Here is a 14,972-nt window from a genome sequence, read left to right as displayed (position 1 = left end):
AAATCCAGCCTACACTGGCCTCATCAATCAATCACTCCCAGGACAGCATGGGGTTAGATACAGAGTAAAGCTCCCTCTACACCGTCCCCATCAAACACTCCCAGGACAGGTACAGCACAGGGTTAGATACAGAGTAAAGCTCCCTCTACACCGTCCCCATCAAACACTCCCAGGGCAGGTACAGCATGGGGTTAGATACAGAATAAAGCTCCCTCTACACCGTCCCCATCAAACACTCCCAGGACAGGTACAGCATGGGGTTAGATACAGAGTAAAGCTCCCTCTACACTTTCCCAATCAAACACTCCCAGGACAGATACAGCACGGGGTTAGATACAGAGTAAAGCTCCCTCTACACTGTCCCCATCAAACATTCCCAGGACAGGTACGGCACGGGGTTAGATACAGAGTAAAGTTCCCTCTACACTGTCCCCATCAAACACTCCCAGGACAGGTACAGCACTGGGTTAGATACAGAGTAAAGCTCCCTCTACAGTGTCCCCATCAAACACTCCCAGGACGGTACAGCATGGGGTTAGATACAGGGTAAGATTCTCTGTACAACTTTGTTCCTCTGGGTTTTAGGGACCACATTTAAATAACATCATTGGAAATAGCTTACAAAGAGAACAATAACATACTGAAACACTTCTTAAAGTTATCTCTTTGACCAAGCTTTTTGGTCTCCTGTGATATTAGCTCCTCAAGTGACTTGACATCAAATTTGTTTGATAATCGCTCCTGTGATGTGTTTTGGGATGTTTCACTGTGTGAAAGATGCTTTATAAATACAAGTTCCTGTTGAACTGAACTGAATCTCATTTCATATTAGATCCTTATGGACAGTAAACAAGGATCTCAAACTTGCTGTATTTGTCTAGGGACCACTGCGATGGGGGAAATGACCCTGTGGATCCCCAACAATCCTACTCCACCCGATTTCACTTATCAACGTAAAAGACCTCATCAGATTTAATGGGAAAAATGGAGCTGCTTTTGATGAGACGCCAATGGAGTCATGTCTGGCTCCATGCTAGATAGCTTCTGTCTCATGTCTGGCTCCATGCTAGAGAGCTTCTGTCTCATGTCTGGCTCCATGCTAGAGAGCTTCTGTCTCATGTCTGGCTCCATGCTAGAGAGCTTCTGTCTCACGTCTGGCTCCGTGCTAGAGAGCTTCTGTCTCACGTCTGGCTCCGTGCTAGAGAGCTTCTGTCTCACGTCTGGCTCCATGCTAGAGAGCTTCTGTCTCACGTCTGGCTCCATGCTAGAGAGCTTCTGTCTCACGTCTGGCTCCATGCTAGGGAGCTTCTTTCTCACGTCTGGCTCCATGCTAGAAACTTCTGTCTCACGTCTGGCTCCATGCTAGAGAGCTTCTGTCTCACGTCTGGCTCCATGCTAGAGAGCTTCTGTCTCACGTCTGGCTCCATGCTAGAGAGCTTCTGTCTCACGTCTGGCTCCATGCTAGAGAGCTTCTGTCTCACATCTGGCTCCATGCTAGAGAGCTTCTGTCTCACGTCTGGCTCCATGCTAGAGAGCTTCTGTCTCACTTCTGGCTCCATGCTAGAGAGCTTCTGTCTCACGTCTGGCTCCATGCTAGATAGCTTCTGTCTCATGTCTGGCTCTGTGCTAGAGAGCTTCTGTCTCATGTCTGGCTCCGTGCTAGAGAGCTTCTGTCTCATGTCTGGCTTCATGCTAGAGAGCTTCTGTCTCTTGTCGGGTTCCATGCTAGAGAGCTTCTGTCTCACGTCTGGCTCCATGCTAGAGAGCTTCTGTCTCACATCTGGCTCCATGCTAGAGAGCTTCTGTCTCACGTCTGGCTCCATGCTAGATAGCTTCTGTCTCATGTCTGGCTCTGTGCTAGAGAGCTTCTGTCTCATGTCTGGCTCCGTGCTAGAGAGCTTCTGTCTCTTGTCGGGTTCCATGCTAGAGAGCTTCTGTCTCACGTCTGGGTCCATGCTAGAGAGCTTCTGTCTCACGTCTGGCTCCATGCTAGAGAGCTTCTGTCTCACGTCCGGCTCCATGCTAGAGAGCTTCTGTCTCACGTCTGGCTCCATGCTAGAGAGCTTCTGTCTCACGTCTGGCTCCATGCTAGAGAGCTTCTGTCTCACGTCTGGCTCCATGCTAGAGAGCTTCTGTCTCACGTCTGGCTCCATGCTAGAGAGCTTCTGTCTCACGTCTGGCTCCATGCTAGAGAGCTTCTGTCTCACGTCTGGCTCCATGCTAGATAGCTTCTGTCTCATGTCTGGCTCTGTGCTAGAGAGCTTCTGTCTCATGTCTGGCTCCGTGCTAGAGAGCTTCTGTCTCTTGTCGGGCTCCAGGTTCAGCCAGCTCCTCTTTGTTTTTAGCTCCACAGGTGTTGAAAATCCAATCTCGCAATTGAAGTTATAACAGTAACATAAATCTTGCTCCGTAAAACTACATTGTGGGGAGATGTGACATAGTGGTAACATCACTGGACTGGAAATCCAGAGGTCCAGGCTCATGCTGTAGGAACATGGGTTCAAATTTCACCACAGCAGCTGGTGGAATTCTAATTCAATTAATAAATCTGGAACATAAAGCTAGTCTCAGTAATGGCGACCATGAATCTATCATTGATTGTTGTAAAAAGCCATCTGGTTCACTAATTTCCTTTAGGGAAGGAAATCTGCTGTCCTTACCTGGTCTGGCCCTACATGTGACTCCAGACCCACAGCAATGGGGTTGACTCTTAACTGTCCTCTGAACTGGTCTCGCAAGCCACTCAGTTCAAGGGCAATTAGGGACGGGCAACAAATGATGGCTTTGCCAGTGATGCCCACATCCCATGAAAGAATAAATCATGTTGTTCTGGCCCACACTTACGATGATTTATGTCACGCTTGCAGCAGCCAGTCTTGTGTGATGTCATGCAAGTGGTGGGGTTAAGGGTTCTGGCCTGTGTTCTCATGTGGTCTTCAGGGGTGGCGTTTTGGGTTAGTGACTTATATTTTGGAACCTGGGGGCCCCTTGCGGACCACACCACACTTTGAGAGACACTACTCTAGCCAGAGTTTGAATCCTGAGCCCAGTGGTGGAAGGCCAGTGCACCAACTCACTTGCTGTTCATGAAATCAATGGTGCAGTATTGGTAACCAAACCACACAAAGTGCTGATGAGTCAATGAAATAGTTAACTGCTGTCTTGAAGTTGCTCCATTGTGGTTAAGCGCAGAACGGAAATATTGTGTGTGTATGTGTGTGTGTGTTTGTGTGTGAGAGAGAGAGAGTATCAGCCAGCCAGCAGGGGAAGGAGAGACTTGTTTTAGTTTCGAGAGAGCTCTGATCCAAGATACATCGTTGTTATGTCGGACACTGGAGTGTGTTTAAGCGTCTGAGAATGAATGAATCAGGGAATGGGACTGCCAGCGAGGTGCACCTCATCGAAGTCAGGGTCTTTGCTTCCGTTACCTCCTTTGTCCTGTTGGCTTTCTTCAACCTTGTGATCAATTACACTATCCTGGGTGAGGACCGTCTGCGATCTCAAGCCAGGTTTGTCTTGCTGTTCCACCTTTTGGTGTCCGGTCTGATCTACTTTGGCCTGAGCAGCACCTTCTACCTCCTCATTTACCTGGAGGTGGCCATATCAGCCTCATCTTGCGTGACCCTCCTCCTGTTCCTCATGATGAGTGGCTCCACCATTCTCCTGACCCTGACGGTGATGGCGGTCGACCGATACTTTGCCATCTGCCATCCACTCAAGTACAGCTCCTTCTGCACCCAGTGCAAAGTCTGGATTCTCAGCAGCCTGACCTGGGTGGTCTCAGCCATCATCCCTCTCATCCTGGTCTCCGAGCATATGAGGAGGGAGCCCAAGCTGGGAGAGACTGAGAGGTGCTCAGCCAGCAACCTTCCTTCCAGCTACAACATGAAGCAGACTTCCAAAATTCTGCTGATCTGCATCTGCACGGTCCTCATACTGTATAGCTACTTCAAAATACTGGTGGAAGGCAAGCGCATTGGTGTGCTGAATCGGCGCAACAAGAGGGCGCGAAGCACCATCTTAATGCATGGGGTGCAGCTGGCGGTATACATAATCCCCACGTTCATCAACTTCATCCTCCATTTGGTAGCACACGCTGGGAAGCTCCATGCAAACACCAAATCCCTCTTTGAGGTGCTAAACTTTGCCTTTTTCAGTCTGGCACAGTGCATCAGCCCTGTCATCTACGGCCTCCGGAAAGAAGAGCTGTGGGAGCTCACCTCCCACAAGTTTCCCTGCTTCCTATGGGATTTCAAGGGAACCCTAGAGTGGCTGGTTCGGACGACCCTGCTCCTGCCCATGAAATCGAGCCCACCAGCTGCAGTCCAGACCTGCTCCGAGGGACTAACCCTGGTGGGCGAGGAGACTGCAGGAGCATGCACTAAGTAACGCTGCCTAACCCGTTTCTAGATGTCCCTTGGGATTTATTGGGATTTTCCCACCTCTCACCAGGCCTGTGCTTGTTCAGCACATAAAGTCCTCGATCTCTGGGAGATGGGCAGCAAGGACTCTGACTTTTATTGCTGGATATTTTTGATAACTGTGACTAAACACGATGACTGAACATTGATGACTAACAACTTCTCTTTCACCTCCCCTAAATCCACCCCCCGCCGAGTCTCAAATAGTTTCTTCCGCTCTTGGGTCAAACACTTCAAAAAATAATTGGAATTACAGTCCAGTGGGGGATTGGGAAGAAAACACTTCAAACTTTAGCTCTTTTAAAGAGCTGGCACTGGCACGATGGGCTGAATGGTTGCCTCCTGTTGTTCTGACTTTCAGAAACTTCAAGAAAAAAATAAAGACCCTGGAGGGATTAAAACAAGGGTTTTAAAAAAATCTGAAGACAGCTTGATTTTCTACATGGAGAACATTGGTTTGGGAAATGGGAGTAAATAAGAGAAACTAAATGCAGTTTTAAGAAGAAAGGTGTGAATGAAGAAAGGCAATTAATGCGGTGAGCTAATTCAGGGCATGATATTAATGTTTTGGATATTTTATGGCTCACAGCTTAAAATAAACACTGCCTAAAAGCAAAGAGCATCAGTGCAAAATGTGAAAACTAACACTGCTTTTGGAGATGTCGAATTCCAAAGGAATTCAATGAAGACAAGGTGGAGATATCTGCACAGAGGGCTGACTAGGAACCGGAGACAACGTTCAAGCTGAACTCCCGGGAATAGCTTGAGATTTTCGGTGATGTTCTGGCGAGTATGAAATGTTTGAGCGTCACGACCTTAAAGTTGTCCATATGACAGTCACTGTGGTGATTTTGCGGATTCGTTCCCCAAAGCGCCTTACAGGAATGGGACTGAGTCTCCACTTGGGGCAATCAAAATGGCTGCCATGCATGCAGGACAACTAAAATGTCTTAAAAACAGAAAATGTAAATATTCAGCAGGCCTGGCAGCATCTGTGAAGAGAGAGAAACAGAGTTAACAGTCCAGGTGGAAAATGTCTTGTTGCTTTGCACCTGTCTTAGGATAATCCAGGAAAATAAAAAAACTGTGCAGAGGAACATTACTTTTCCTGTTGGCTTAATTGAGGCAGGAATTGACACTCTTTTTGTTGTCTTAGACTCAAAACTGCCAATTAGGAAGTCAACAGAACCATGTGCAAGAAACTCTTGGTCTGGGAGCATGCAACTAAGTTAATAATGTTTTCTTTAAGTTGCTGTGAGGCTGTTTCATGTAAAATAAGGTTTGTGTGTTTCATGTATGATTATGTTTTTTTAAGATTAAAGTAATCTGTGAATTGGAACTGCTTCAGGTTACATTGAAATCGGTCACTATTTTCTTTAAGGGATTATATGCTAAAGAAATTGGTGTGTAATTTATTTTGAAGTGGGATGTTTAACGGTCCACTTTTTAACAGTCATGGTTCAGTGGGTAGCACCCTCACTCTGAGTCAGAAGGTTGTGGGTTCACAATCCAACTCCAGAGAGCTGTGCAGGTGAAACACAGCTGACATTCTGAAGGGGCGCTGCACTGTCAGAGGGTCAGTACTGAGGGAGTGCTGCATTGTTGAAGGGTCAATACTGAGGGAGTGCTGCACTGTCAGATGGTCAATACTGAGGGAGCACTGCACTGTCAGAAAGTCAGTACTGAGGGAGTGCTGCACTGTCACAAGGTCAGTACTGAGGCAGTGCTGCACTGTCGGAGGGTCAACACTGAGGGATGCTGCACTGTTGGAGAGTCCGTACTGAGGGAGTGTTGCACTGTTGGACGGTTAGTACTGAAGGAGTGTTGGACTATCTGAAGGTCAGTACTAAGGGAGTGCTGCACAGTTGGAGAATTAGCACTGAAGAAGTGCTGCACTGTCAGAGGGTCAGTACTGAGGGAGTGCTGCACTGTCGGAGGGTCAGTACTGAGGGAGTGCCGCATTGTCAGAGGGTCAGTACTGAGGGAGTGCCGCACTGTCAGAGGGTCAGTACTGAGGGAGTGCCGCATTGTCAGAGGGTCAGTACTGAGGGAGTGCCGCACTGTCGGAGGGTCAGTACTGAGGGAGTGCTGCACTGTCGGAGGGTCAGTACTGAGGGAGTGCCGCACTGTCGGAGGGTCAGTGCTGAGGGAGTGCCGCACTGTCAGAGGGTCAGTACTGAGGGAGTGCCGCACTGTCAGAGGGTCAGTACTGAGGGAGTGCCGCATTGTCGGAGGGTCAGTACTGAGGGAGTGCCGCACTGTCGGAGGGTCAGTACTGAGGGAGTGCCGCACTGTTGGAATGTCAGTACTGAGGGAGTGCTGCACTGTTGGAGGGACAATACTGAGGGAGTGCTGCACTGTCGGAGGGTCAATACTGAGGGAGCACTGCACTGTCGGAGGGTCAGTACCGAGGGAGTGCCGCACTGTCGGAGGGTCAGTACTGAGGGAGTGCCGCACTGTCGGAGGGTCAGTACTGAGGGAGTGCCGCACTGTCAGAGGGTCAACACTGAGGGAGTGCTGCACTGTTGGAGGGTCAATACTGAGGGAGTGCTTCACTGTTGGAGGGTCAATACTGCGGGAGAGCTTTTTAACAGCAACTTGGATTTATAAAGTGCATTTAACATAATAAAATGCTCCCCAGACACTTCACCACAGCACTTATCAAACAAAATTTGACCCCATGCCTTATAAGGAGACATTAGAATGGTGACCAAAATCTTGGTCAAAGAGGTTGGTTTTAAGACGCCTCCTAAAGGAGGAGAGAGAGGTGGAGGGGTTTAGGGAGGGAATTCCAGAGGTTAGGGCCCAGGCAGCTGTAGGCCCAGGATGCCAATGGGGGAGTGGAGGAGTAGTGGGATGCTCGACAGAACAGAATTCCACTCTCCTCACATGAGACTCAGCACAATGTGATACCTCAGTTTCAGGAGTGTAAGCAGCACTTTAGATTTTTTTCACATCGTATATATTTAGGAACAAATTTTAAGTTGTCAGCGTTTCTCTGGGCAATTTATTTTAGACTTTGTTAGCGGTTTGATATAACTGAGTGTCTTGTTGGGCTGTTTCAGAGGGCGTCTGAGAGTCAACCACGTTGCTGTGAGTCTAGAGTCCCATGTAGACCAGACTGGGTAAGGACGGCAGATTTCCTTCCCTAAAGGACATTAGTGAAGATGATGGTGAACCTTTCACATGTAAAAAGTTACATGTTTCTGTAACTTTTGGATTGTCTGGTAGTTGTGTAACTTAGCGTGTCCGTCAGTGTTTCCCTGAGCTTTCCTCCTCTCATCCTGCCCAAAATCTAAAGCCAACAGCCCCCAACCGTCCAACCCACTCTTCCTCCTTCCTGCACTCTCACTGTTAAAATCAGGACTGTCTTAAACTCTTTCCCTAAGAATGTTCTCATCTCATTAATCTCCCTTCCTCCCTACAGGCTTTAAATCAAAACTTCCTTTCATTTTACTGTTACTCCCTGTTTGGCCTCAGATCTCCATCCCTACACTTCTCAAACTTGATGGGGTCCTGCACTCCTGTTTGTTCAGCTAAAGAATCTCCCCATAAGAGGACCTGACTGCTACAGTTACACAGGGTATTGGTGAGACCACTTCCAGAGCACTGTGTATAGTATCAGTCTCCTTATTTAAGGAAATATATAAATGCATTCGAAGCAGTTCAGAGAAGGTTTCGTGGACTAATACCTGGAATTGGCAAGTTGTCTTATGAGGAAAGGCTGGATAGGCCAGGCTTGTATCCGCTGGGGTTTAGTGAGATGGAAGCTGTTAATAAAACAAATTATTTTTTCAGCTTTGTTGTTTAGGAGCATTAACCAGGCAGTGAAGAGCTGTGTAATTGTAATAAGGTTAGTTAATGCAGCATGGCACTCCACTGAACACCTTAAACACAGGTCCCTCTGGTTACTAACCCTCCTGCCAATGGAAACAGTTTCTCTTTATTTACTCAATCAAAGCCCCTCATGACTTTAAACACCTCGATTATATCTCTGCATAATCTTCTTTATTGCAAGAACAACCCCAGTATCTTCAGTCTTCCACAAAGACAGACACACCACAGAAGAAGGCCATTTGGCCTGTCATTCCTGTGTCATAACTGAAGTCCCTCATCGCTGGTACCATTCTTGTAAATCTCCTCCGTACCCTCTCCAAGGCTTGGCATCCTTCCTAAAGTGTAGGTCCAAAACTCTCACATAATGCTCCAGCTTACCCAACACAGACACGATGATCGAAGGGCCTCCTTCTGTGCTGTAAGTTTTCAATGTTTCTATGTTTATGTTTCTGAGACCGAACCAGTGACTTATGAAGTTTTAGCGTACGTTTCTTGTTATTGTCTTCAATGTTTCTGTTAAACCAAGGAGTGTGAGCTTTTCTACAAATTTCTCATCTTGTCCTTCCACCTACTGTATCAGCAAATTATTCCAAAGTGGAATATACAACCTAACCAAATGCCAACCTTTGCCCGTATCCTCACAAGTAGCAGAACAGGAATCAGAAAGGAAGACTTCTATTTATTATGGTGCCTTGTTTCATCTTTCAGAGACATCCCAAAGGGCTTCACAAACAATGAATTAATTAGCAGTGTGGTTACCCAGTCAAGGGTTTTATGCCCAGGGATTTTGAAGGTTAAGGGGATGACTTGATCGAAGTTTACAAGCTATTAAGGGGAACATAGACCAGTTAGGTAAGAGAAACTAGTTCTGCTGATTGGGGAGTTTGAGGCTCTGGGGCAGAGTCTAAAAATGAGAGGCAAACCTTTCAGGAGTGAAATTAGGAAACACTCTACACACAAAGTGGGGTAGAAGTTTGGAACTGTCTTCCGCAAACAGCGAATGATACTGGATCAATTATTAATTTTAAATCTGAGATTGATTGACTATGTGAACCAAAGCTATTTGGGGATGTGAGGTAAAGGCAGTATAGGGAGTTAGGTTACAGATCAGCCATGATCTCATTGAATGTCAGGACCAAGGGGCTGACAACCTCCTTCTGTTCCTGTGACTGTTACTATTTGAGCAAACAAGTCACAGCCATTTTGTGTACAATCAATCTTAGAAATTGCACAGAACAATGAAAGTAATGAACAGTTAATCTTTGGAGGATTGTTGGGTAGGATGCTGGCACAATTCACTGCTCTTCAAATAGTGCAAGAGGATCAATAGCATCCAACAGAACAAGACAAAACCTCAGCTGGATACTCTGGAGACTTCAGTACCATAATCCAGGCTGGCACTTCTGGAGACAGTACTGAGAGCTGCACTGTCGGAGAATCAATACTGAGGGAGCGCTGAACTGTTAAAGGATCATTGGAGATGGCATGATAAACTCTCAGGGGGGTCATTACTGAGGGAGCACCACACTGTTGGAAGGTCAGTACGAGGGAATGTTGCACGGTCAGAGGGTCAGTACTGAGGGAGTGCCGCATTGTCGGAGGGTCAGTACTGAGGGAGTGCTGCACTCTCGGAGGGTTAGTACTGAGGGAGTGCTGCACTGTCAGAGGGTCAGTACTGAGGGAGTGCTGCACTGTCAGAGGGTCAGTACTGAGGGAGCGCTGCACTATCTGAGGGTCAGTACTGAGGGAATGCTGCTCTGTCAGAGGGTCAGTACTTAGGGAGTACTGCACTGTCAGAGGATCAGTACTTAGGGAATACTGCACTGTCAGAGGATCAGTACTTAGGGAGTGCTGCACTGTCAGAGGGTCAGTACTTAGGGAGTACTGCACTGTCAGAGGATCAGTACTTAGGGAGTACTGCACTGTCAGAGGATCAGTACTTAGGGAGTACTGCACTGTCAGAGGGTCAGTACTTAGGGAGTGCTGCACTGTCAGAGGGTCAGTACTTAGGGAGTACTGCACTATCTGAGGGTCAGTACTGAGGGAGTGCTGCACTGTCAGAGGGTCAGTACTGAGGGAGTGCTGCACTGTCAGAGGGTCAGTACTGAGGGAGCGCTGCACTATCTGAGGGTCAGTACTGAGGGAATGCTGCTCTGTCAGAGGGTCAGTACTTAGGGAGTACTGCACTGTCAGAGGATCAGTACTTAGGGAGTACTGCACTGTCAGAGGATCAGTACTTAGGGAGTGCTGCACTGTCAGAGGGTCAGTACTTAGGGAGTACTGCACTGTCAGAGGATCAGTACTTAGGGAGTACTGCACTGTCAGAGGGTCAGTACTTAGGGAGTGCTGCATTGTCAGAGGGTCAGTACTTAGGGAGTGCTGCACTGTCAGAGGGTCAGTACTTAGGGAGTACTGCACTATCTGAGGGTCAGTACTGAAGGAGTGCTACACTGTCAGAGGATCAGTACTTAGGGAGTGCTGCACTGTCAGAGGGTCAGTGCTGAGGGAGTGCCGCACTGTCAGAGGGTCAGTACTGAGGGAGTGCTGCACTGTCAGAGGGTCAGTACTGAGGGAGTGCCGCACTGTCAGACGGTCAGTACTTAGGGAGTGCTGCACTGTCAGAGGGTCAGTATTGAGGGAGTATTAACATTTTTGGAAGGTCAGTACTGAGGGAATGTTGCACTATCTGAGGGTCAGTACTGAGGGAATGCTGCTCTGTCAGAGGGTCAGTACTTAGGGAGTACAGCACTGTCAGAGGATCAGTACTTAGGGAGTACTGCACTGTCAGAGGATCAGTACTTAGGGAGTGCTGCACTGTCAGAGGGTCAGTACTTAGGGAGTACTGCACTGTCAGAGGATCAGTACTTAGGGAGTACTGCACTGTCAGAGGGTCAGTACTTAGGGAGTACTGCACTGTCAGAGGGTCAGTACTTAGGGAGTGCTGCATTGTCAGAGGGTCAGTACTTAGGGAGTACTGCACTGTCAGAGGATCAGTACTTAGGGAGTGCTGCACTGTCAGAGGGTCAGTACTTAGGGAGTTCTCCACTGTCAGAGGGTCAGTACTTAGGGAGTGCTGCATTGTCAGAGGGTCAGTACTTAGGGAGTACTGCACTGTCAGAGGATCAGTACTTAGGGAGTGCTGCACTGTCAGAGGGTCAGTACTTAGGGAGTACTGCACTGTCAGAGGATCAGTACTTAGGGAGTACTGCACTGTCAGAGGATCAGTACTTAGGGAGTACTGCACTGTCAGAGGGTCAGTACTTAGGGAGTGCTGCACTGTCAGAGGGTCAGTACTTAGGGAGTGCTGCACTGTCAGAGGGTCAGTACTTAGGGAGTACTGCACTATCTGAGGGTCAGTACTGAGGGAGTGCTGCACTGTCAGAGGGTCAGTACTGAGGGAGTGCTGCACTGTCAGAGGGTCAGTACTGAGGGAGCGCTGCACTATCTGAGGGTCAGTACTGAGGGAATGCTGCTCTGTCAGAGGGTCAGTACTTAGGGAGTACTGCACTGTCAGAGGATCAGTACTTAGGGAGTACTGCACTGTCAGAGGGTCAGTGCTGAGGGAGTGCCGCACTGTCAGAGGGTCAGTACTGAGGGAGTGCTGCACTGTCAGAGGGTCAGTGCTGAGGGAGTGCCGCACTGTCAGAGGGTCAGTACTGAGGGAGTGCTGCACTGTCAGAGGGTCAGTACTGAGGGAGTGCCGCACTGTCAGACGGTCAGTACTTAGGGAGTGCCGCACTGTCAGAGGGTCAGTACTGAGGGAGTGCCGCACTGTCAGAGGGTCAGTACTGAGGGAGTGCTGCACTGTCAGAGGGTCAGGATTGAGGGAGTATTAACATTTTTGGAGGGTCAGTACTGAGGGAGTGTTGCACTGTCAGAGGTGCTATCTTTCTGATGAGAGTTTAAATTGAGGTCCCATCTGTCCTTTCAAATGGTGATTCAAAGTCCAATGGCACAATTATCCTATTGCTGTTTGCTGTGCACAAGTTGGCTGCCACCTTCCCCACATTACAACAATGGCTACACTTCAAAAGTACTTAATTGGCTGTAGCACATTGAGATGTCCTGAGGTAGTGAAAGGCACTATAGAAATTCAGAGAATAGATGGTGACATACTGGTAATGTCACTGGACTAGTAACCCAGAGGCCCAGGCTAATGCTCTGGGGACATGGATTCAACTCCCACCATGGCAGCTGGTGGAATTTAAATTCAATTAATAAATCTGGAATATAGAGGCAGGCTCACTAATGATGACCATGACAACTATCATCAATTGTTGTCAAAACCCATCTAGTTCACTAATGCCCTTTAAGGAAGGAAATCTGTCATCCTTGCCTACACATGTGACTCCAGACCCAGAAATGTTGACTTTTAAATGGCCTAGCAAGCTATTCAAGGGCAATTAGGGGTGGGCAACAAATGCTGGCCTTGCCAGTCACGCCCACATTCCATGAAAGAATAAAGAAAAATTCTTTCTTAACCAAAGTACAACAACTCCATCAATGCACCGGACTGTCAGAATAGATAAACTGTTGGCTTAGGGTTCAAAGCCTCTGAGCTAGAGGTGAGAGTGCTCCAAACTGATCCAACATAGCAAACAGGAGCAGGGCCTGCTGTCTGATCCCCCTCTCCACTAGATAATGATGCTGTGGCTTATTGGGATAATCCAACTGCACCCCAACCCTCAGCACACTGTCAAACCTAGAACCTCTTTGGTCTGTGGGTCTCAGAGACAGAGGAACATGCACCCACTGAGTCACAGAGGATTTATATTAAACCTATAATGGGACTGTCAATGCGAAGGAGTTCCAGGGGAGCCAGTGGGACTAATTAGATAGCTCTTACAAAGAGCCTGCACAACCACGATGGGCCAAATGACCTTCCTGTGATTAATCAAATTGGCTATATTGTTGAAGGGGCTATTGGGAAAAAGGCAGAAAGGGAGAGCACAAGAAAGAGAAACAGGGCCATTCGACTCTCTTGAGCCTGCTCTGCCACTTAACAATCTTATGGTTGATCTTCTAACTCAACTCCACTGTCCGCCCTATCCCCATAGCCCTCGGTTGCTGAAGTATTGACAAATATCTGACTTGAATGTACTCATGAACTGAGCATCAACGTCCCTCTGGGGCAGAGAATTCCAAAGGTTCACGACCCTTTGAGCAGCGGGGAGGGGTGGGTTTAATTGGGTAGCTTTTTTGGAAAGCCAGCACAGGCAGAATGGGCTGAATGGCTTCCTTCTGAGCTGTATCATTCCATGTATATGAGAAGTGCATTTTTTAATCTTATTGGTGGAAGCAGCTGCCAGTAATTTCTGAGACAAATCTGTCTATTTTTACCATGCACTAAATATACTTTAACACTTCCGCTGGATTGCTTAACTCAGACAGCCATCCACTGGAAAACTGTCAGATCTTTTTCCACTTATAGTGTTCCATTAACCCTTACAAAGGCGGTTTAAAAAAAAACAGCAAGAAAGAATTCACATTAATACAGTGCCTTTCACAGCCTCAGAATATTTCAAAGTGTTTCACCGACGTTGAAGGACTTACTTTGATGAACTGTATTTCTGCATCTTCAGGAGAGGCGAGAAAGCTGAAAGATGAGTGTTTCCCAGCGCACAAGTATCTGGGAGTCTAGCATCAGGCGAGATGTTAAACTAGGGCCTTGTCTGCCCTCTCATTTGGGCATAAAAGATCCTATGGCCACTAACGGAATACGAGCAGGGGAGTTCTTCCTGATGTCCTGGGGCCAATGTTTTGCACTGAACCAACACCGGGAGAACCAGCTTTACTGGTCATTCATCCCAATTTGTGGATCGAAGTTGCTGCCTTACTGCAAAAGTAAATTTTTTAAAAATTCATTAGCAAGATGGGGGCATTGATGGCAAGGCTGGCACTTACTGACCACCCCAATGTCCCTGAGAAGATGGTGGTGAGCTGTCTGCTTGGACCGATCATAGTGCTAGAATAGAGTGCCTAGCCAGGCCACCTCAGAGGGCAGTGAAGAGTCAACTACGTTGGAATGGAATCACGTACCATCCCAGACCAGATAAGGACACCAGGGCCAGGATTTTTCAGTCGGCGTGCGGGGCTGGGCCCGATACGCCAGCGGGTAAAATGACGCGCGATGTTTCGTTCGGTGGGCGTATGCTGGGGTAGGCTGCGCTCCTGCCTATAATCGATAGGCCTATTAAGGCCTTTAACCAATTAGTTAACGCCAAGTTAAAACTGCCCGTCCAACCTTTCGATTGGCGGGCAGGCAAAAAAGCCAAGCGGCCTTTACCTTTTCTTAGGAAACCTCATCCACAAGCGGGATGAGGCTTCCCAAAGCTTTTATGAATTAAAGAAAAGGTTTTCCTGAAAAGTGAAAACATGTCCCATCTTCACGTGACACAGTCACATGAGATGGGGACATGTTTCATTAAATTTTTATTGACTTTTATTTATTATTTTCGATCTCCTTGAGGCAGCTCCGTGCGCCCCAAAGAGCGCTGGTCCCACACTCTCCCTCCTCCCCGCAACCCCCTCCTGCCTGCACAGGTAGTGCTGAGCATTACCGCTTGTGTAGGACGCTGGGCGGGCCTTAATTGGCCTGCCCGCGTGAAATGGCAGTGCGGAGCCGATGGCGGGCAGCAGTCAGCTCCTCGACCGTCCCTGCCTGCTCCCACCAAGCCCGAGCGACGGGGAAAAAAATTCAGGCCCAGGTTTCTG

The 14,972-nt window shown here is 48.0% G+C and overlaps 2 protein-coding genes across 2 annotated transcripts; one reads left to right on the top strand and one right to left on the bottom strand.

Moving 5' to 3' along the window:
* Window positions 1–1,313: 1,313 nt before the first annotated feature.
* On the bottom strand, window positions 1,314–2,483 carry LOC121272207 (apolipoprotein A-IV-like). Its single transcript, XM_041178733.1, has one exon. The coding sequence runs from the start codon at window positions 2,481–2,483 to the stop codon at window positions 1,314–1,316; it is 1,170 nt and encodes a 389-aa protein (XP_041034667.1).
* Window positions 2,484–3,197: 714 nt separating this feature from the next.
* zgc:194312 (uncharacterized protein LOC794943 homolog) lies at window positions 3,198–5,756 on the top strand. The gene has a single exon (XM_041179019.1). The coding sequence runs from the start codon at window positions 3,358–3,360 to the stop codon at window positions 4,387–4,389; it is 1,032 nt and encodes a 343-aa protein (XP_041034953.1). The 5' UTR covers window positions 3,198–3,357; the 3' UTR covers window positions 4,390–5,756.
* The last annotated feature ends 9,216 nt before the right edge of the window (window positions 5,757–14,972 follow it).

The sequence above is a fragment of the Carcharodon carcharias genome, chromosome 33 (assembly GCF_017639515.1).
Source record: "Carcharodon carcharias isolate sCarCar2 chromosome 33, sCarCar2.pri, whole genome shotgun sequence".
NCBI classification, from domain to species: Eukaryota; Metazoa; Chordata; class Chondrichthyes; order Lamniformes; family Lamnidae; genus Carcharodon; species Carcharodon carcharias.
The sequence above is the reverse complement of the archived record's forward strand: the minus strand, read 5'-3'. Positions and strand labels throughout refer to the sequence as shown.

Coding starts and splice junctions, on each gene's coding strand:
- LOC121272207 (XM_041178733.1), bottom strand. CDS start 2,483: ATGAGCCTGGACCTCTGGATTTCCAGTCCAGTGATGTTACCACTATGT.
- zgc:194312 (XM_041179019.1), top strand. CDS start 3,358: ATGAATGAATCAGGGAATGGGACTGCCAGCGAGGTGCACCTCATCGAA.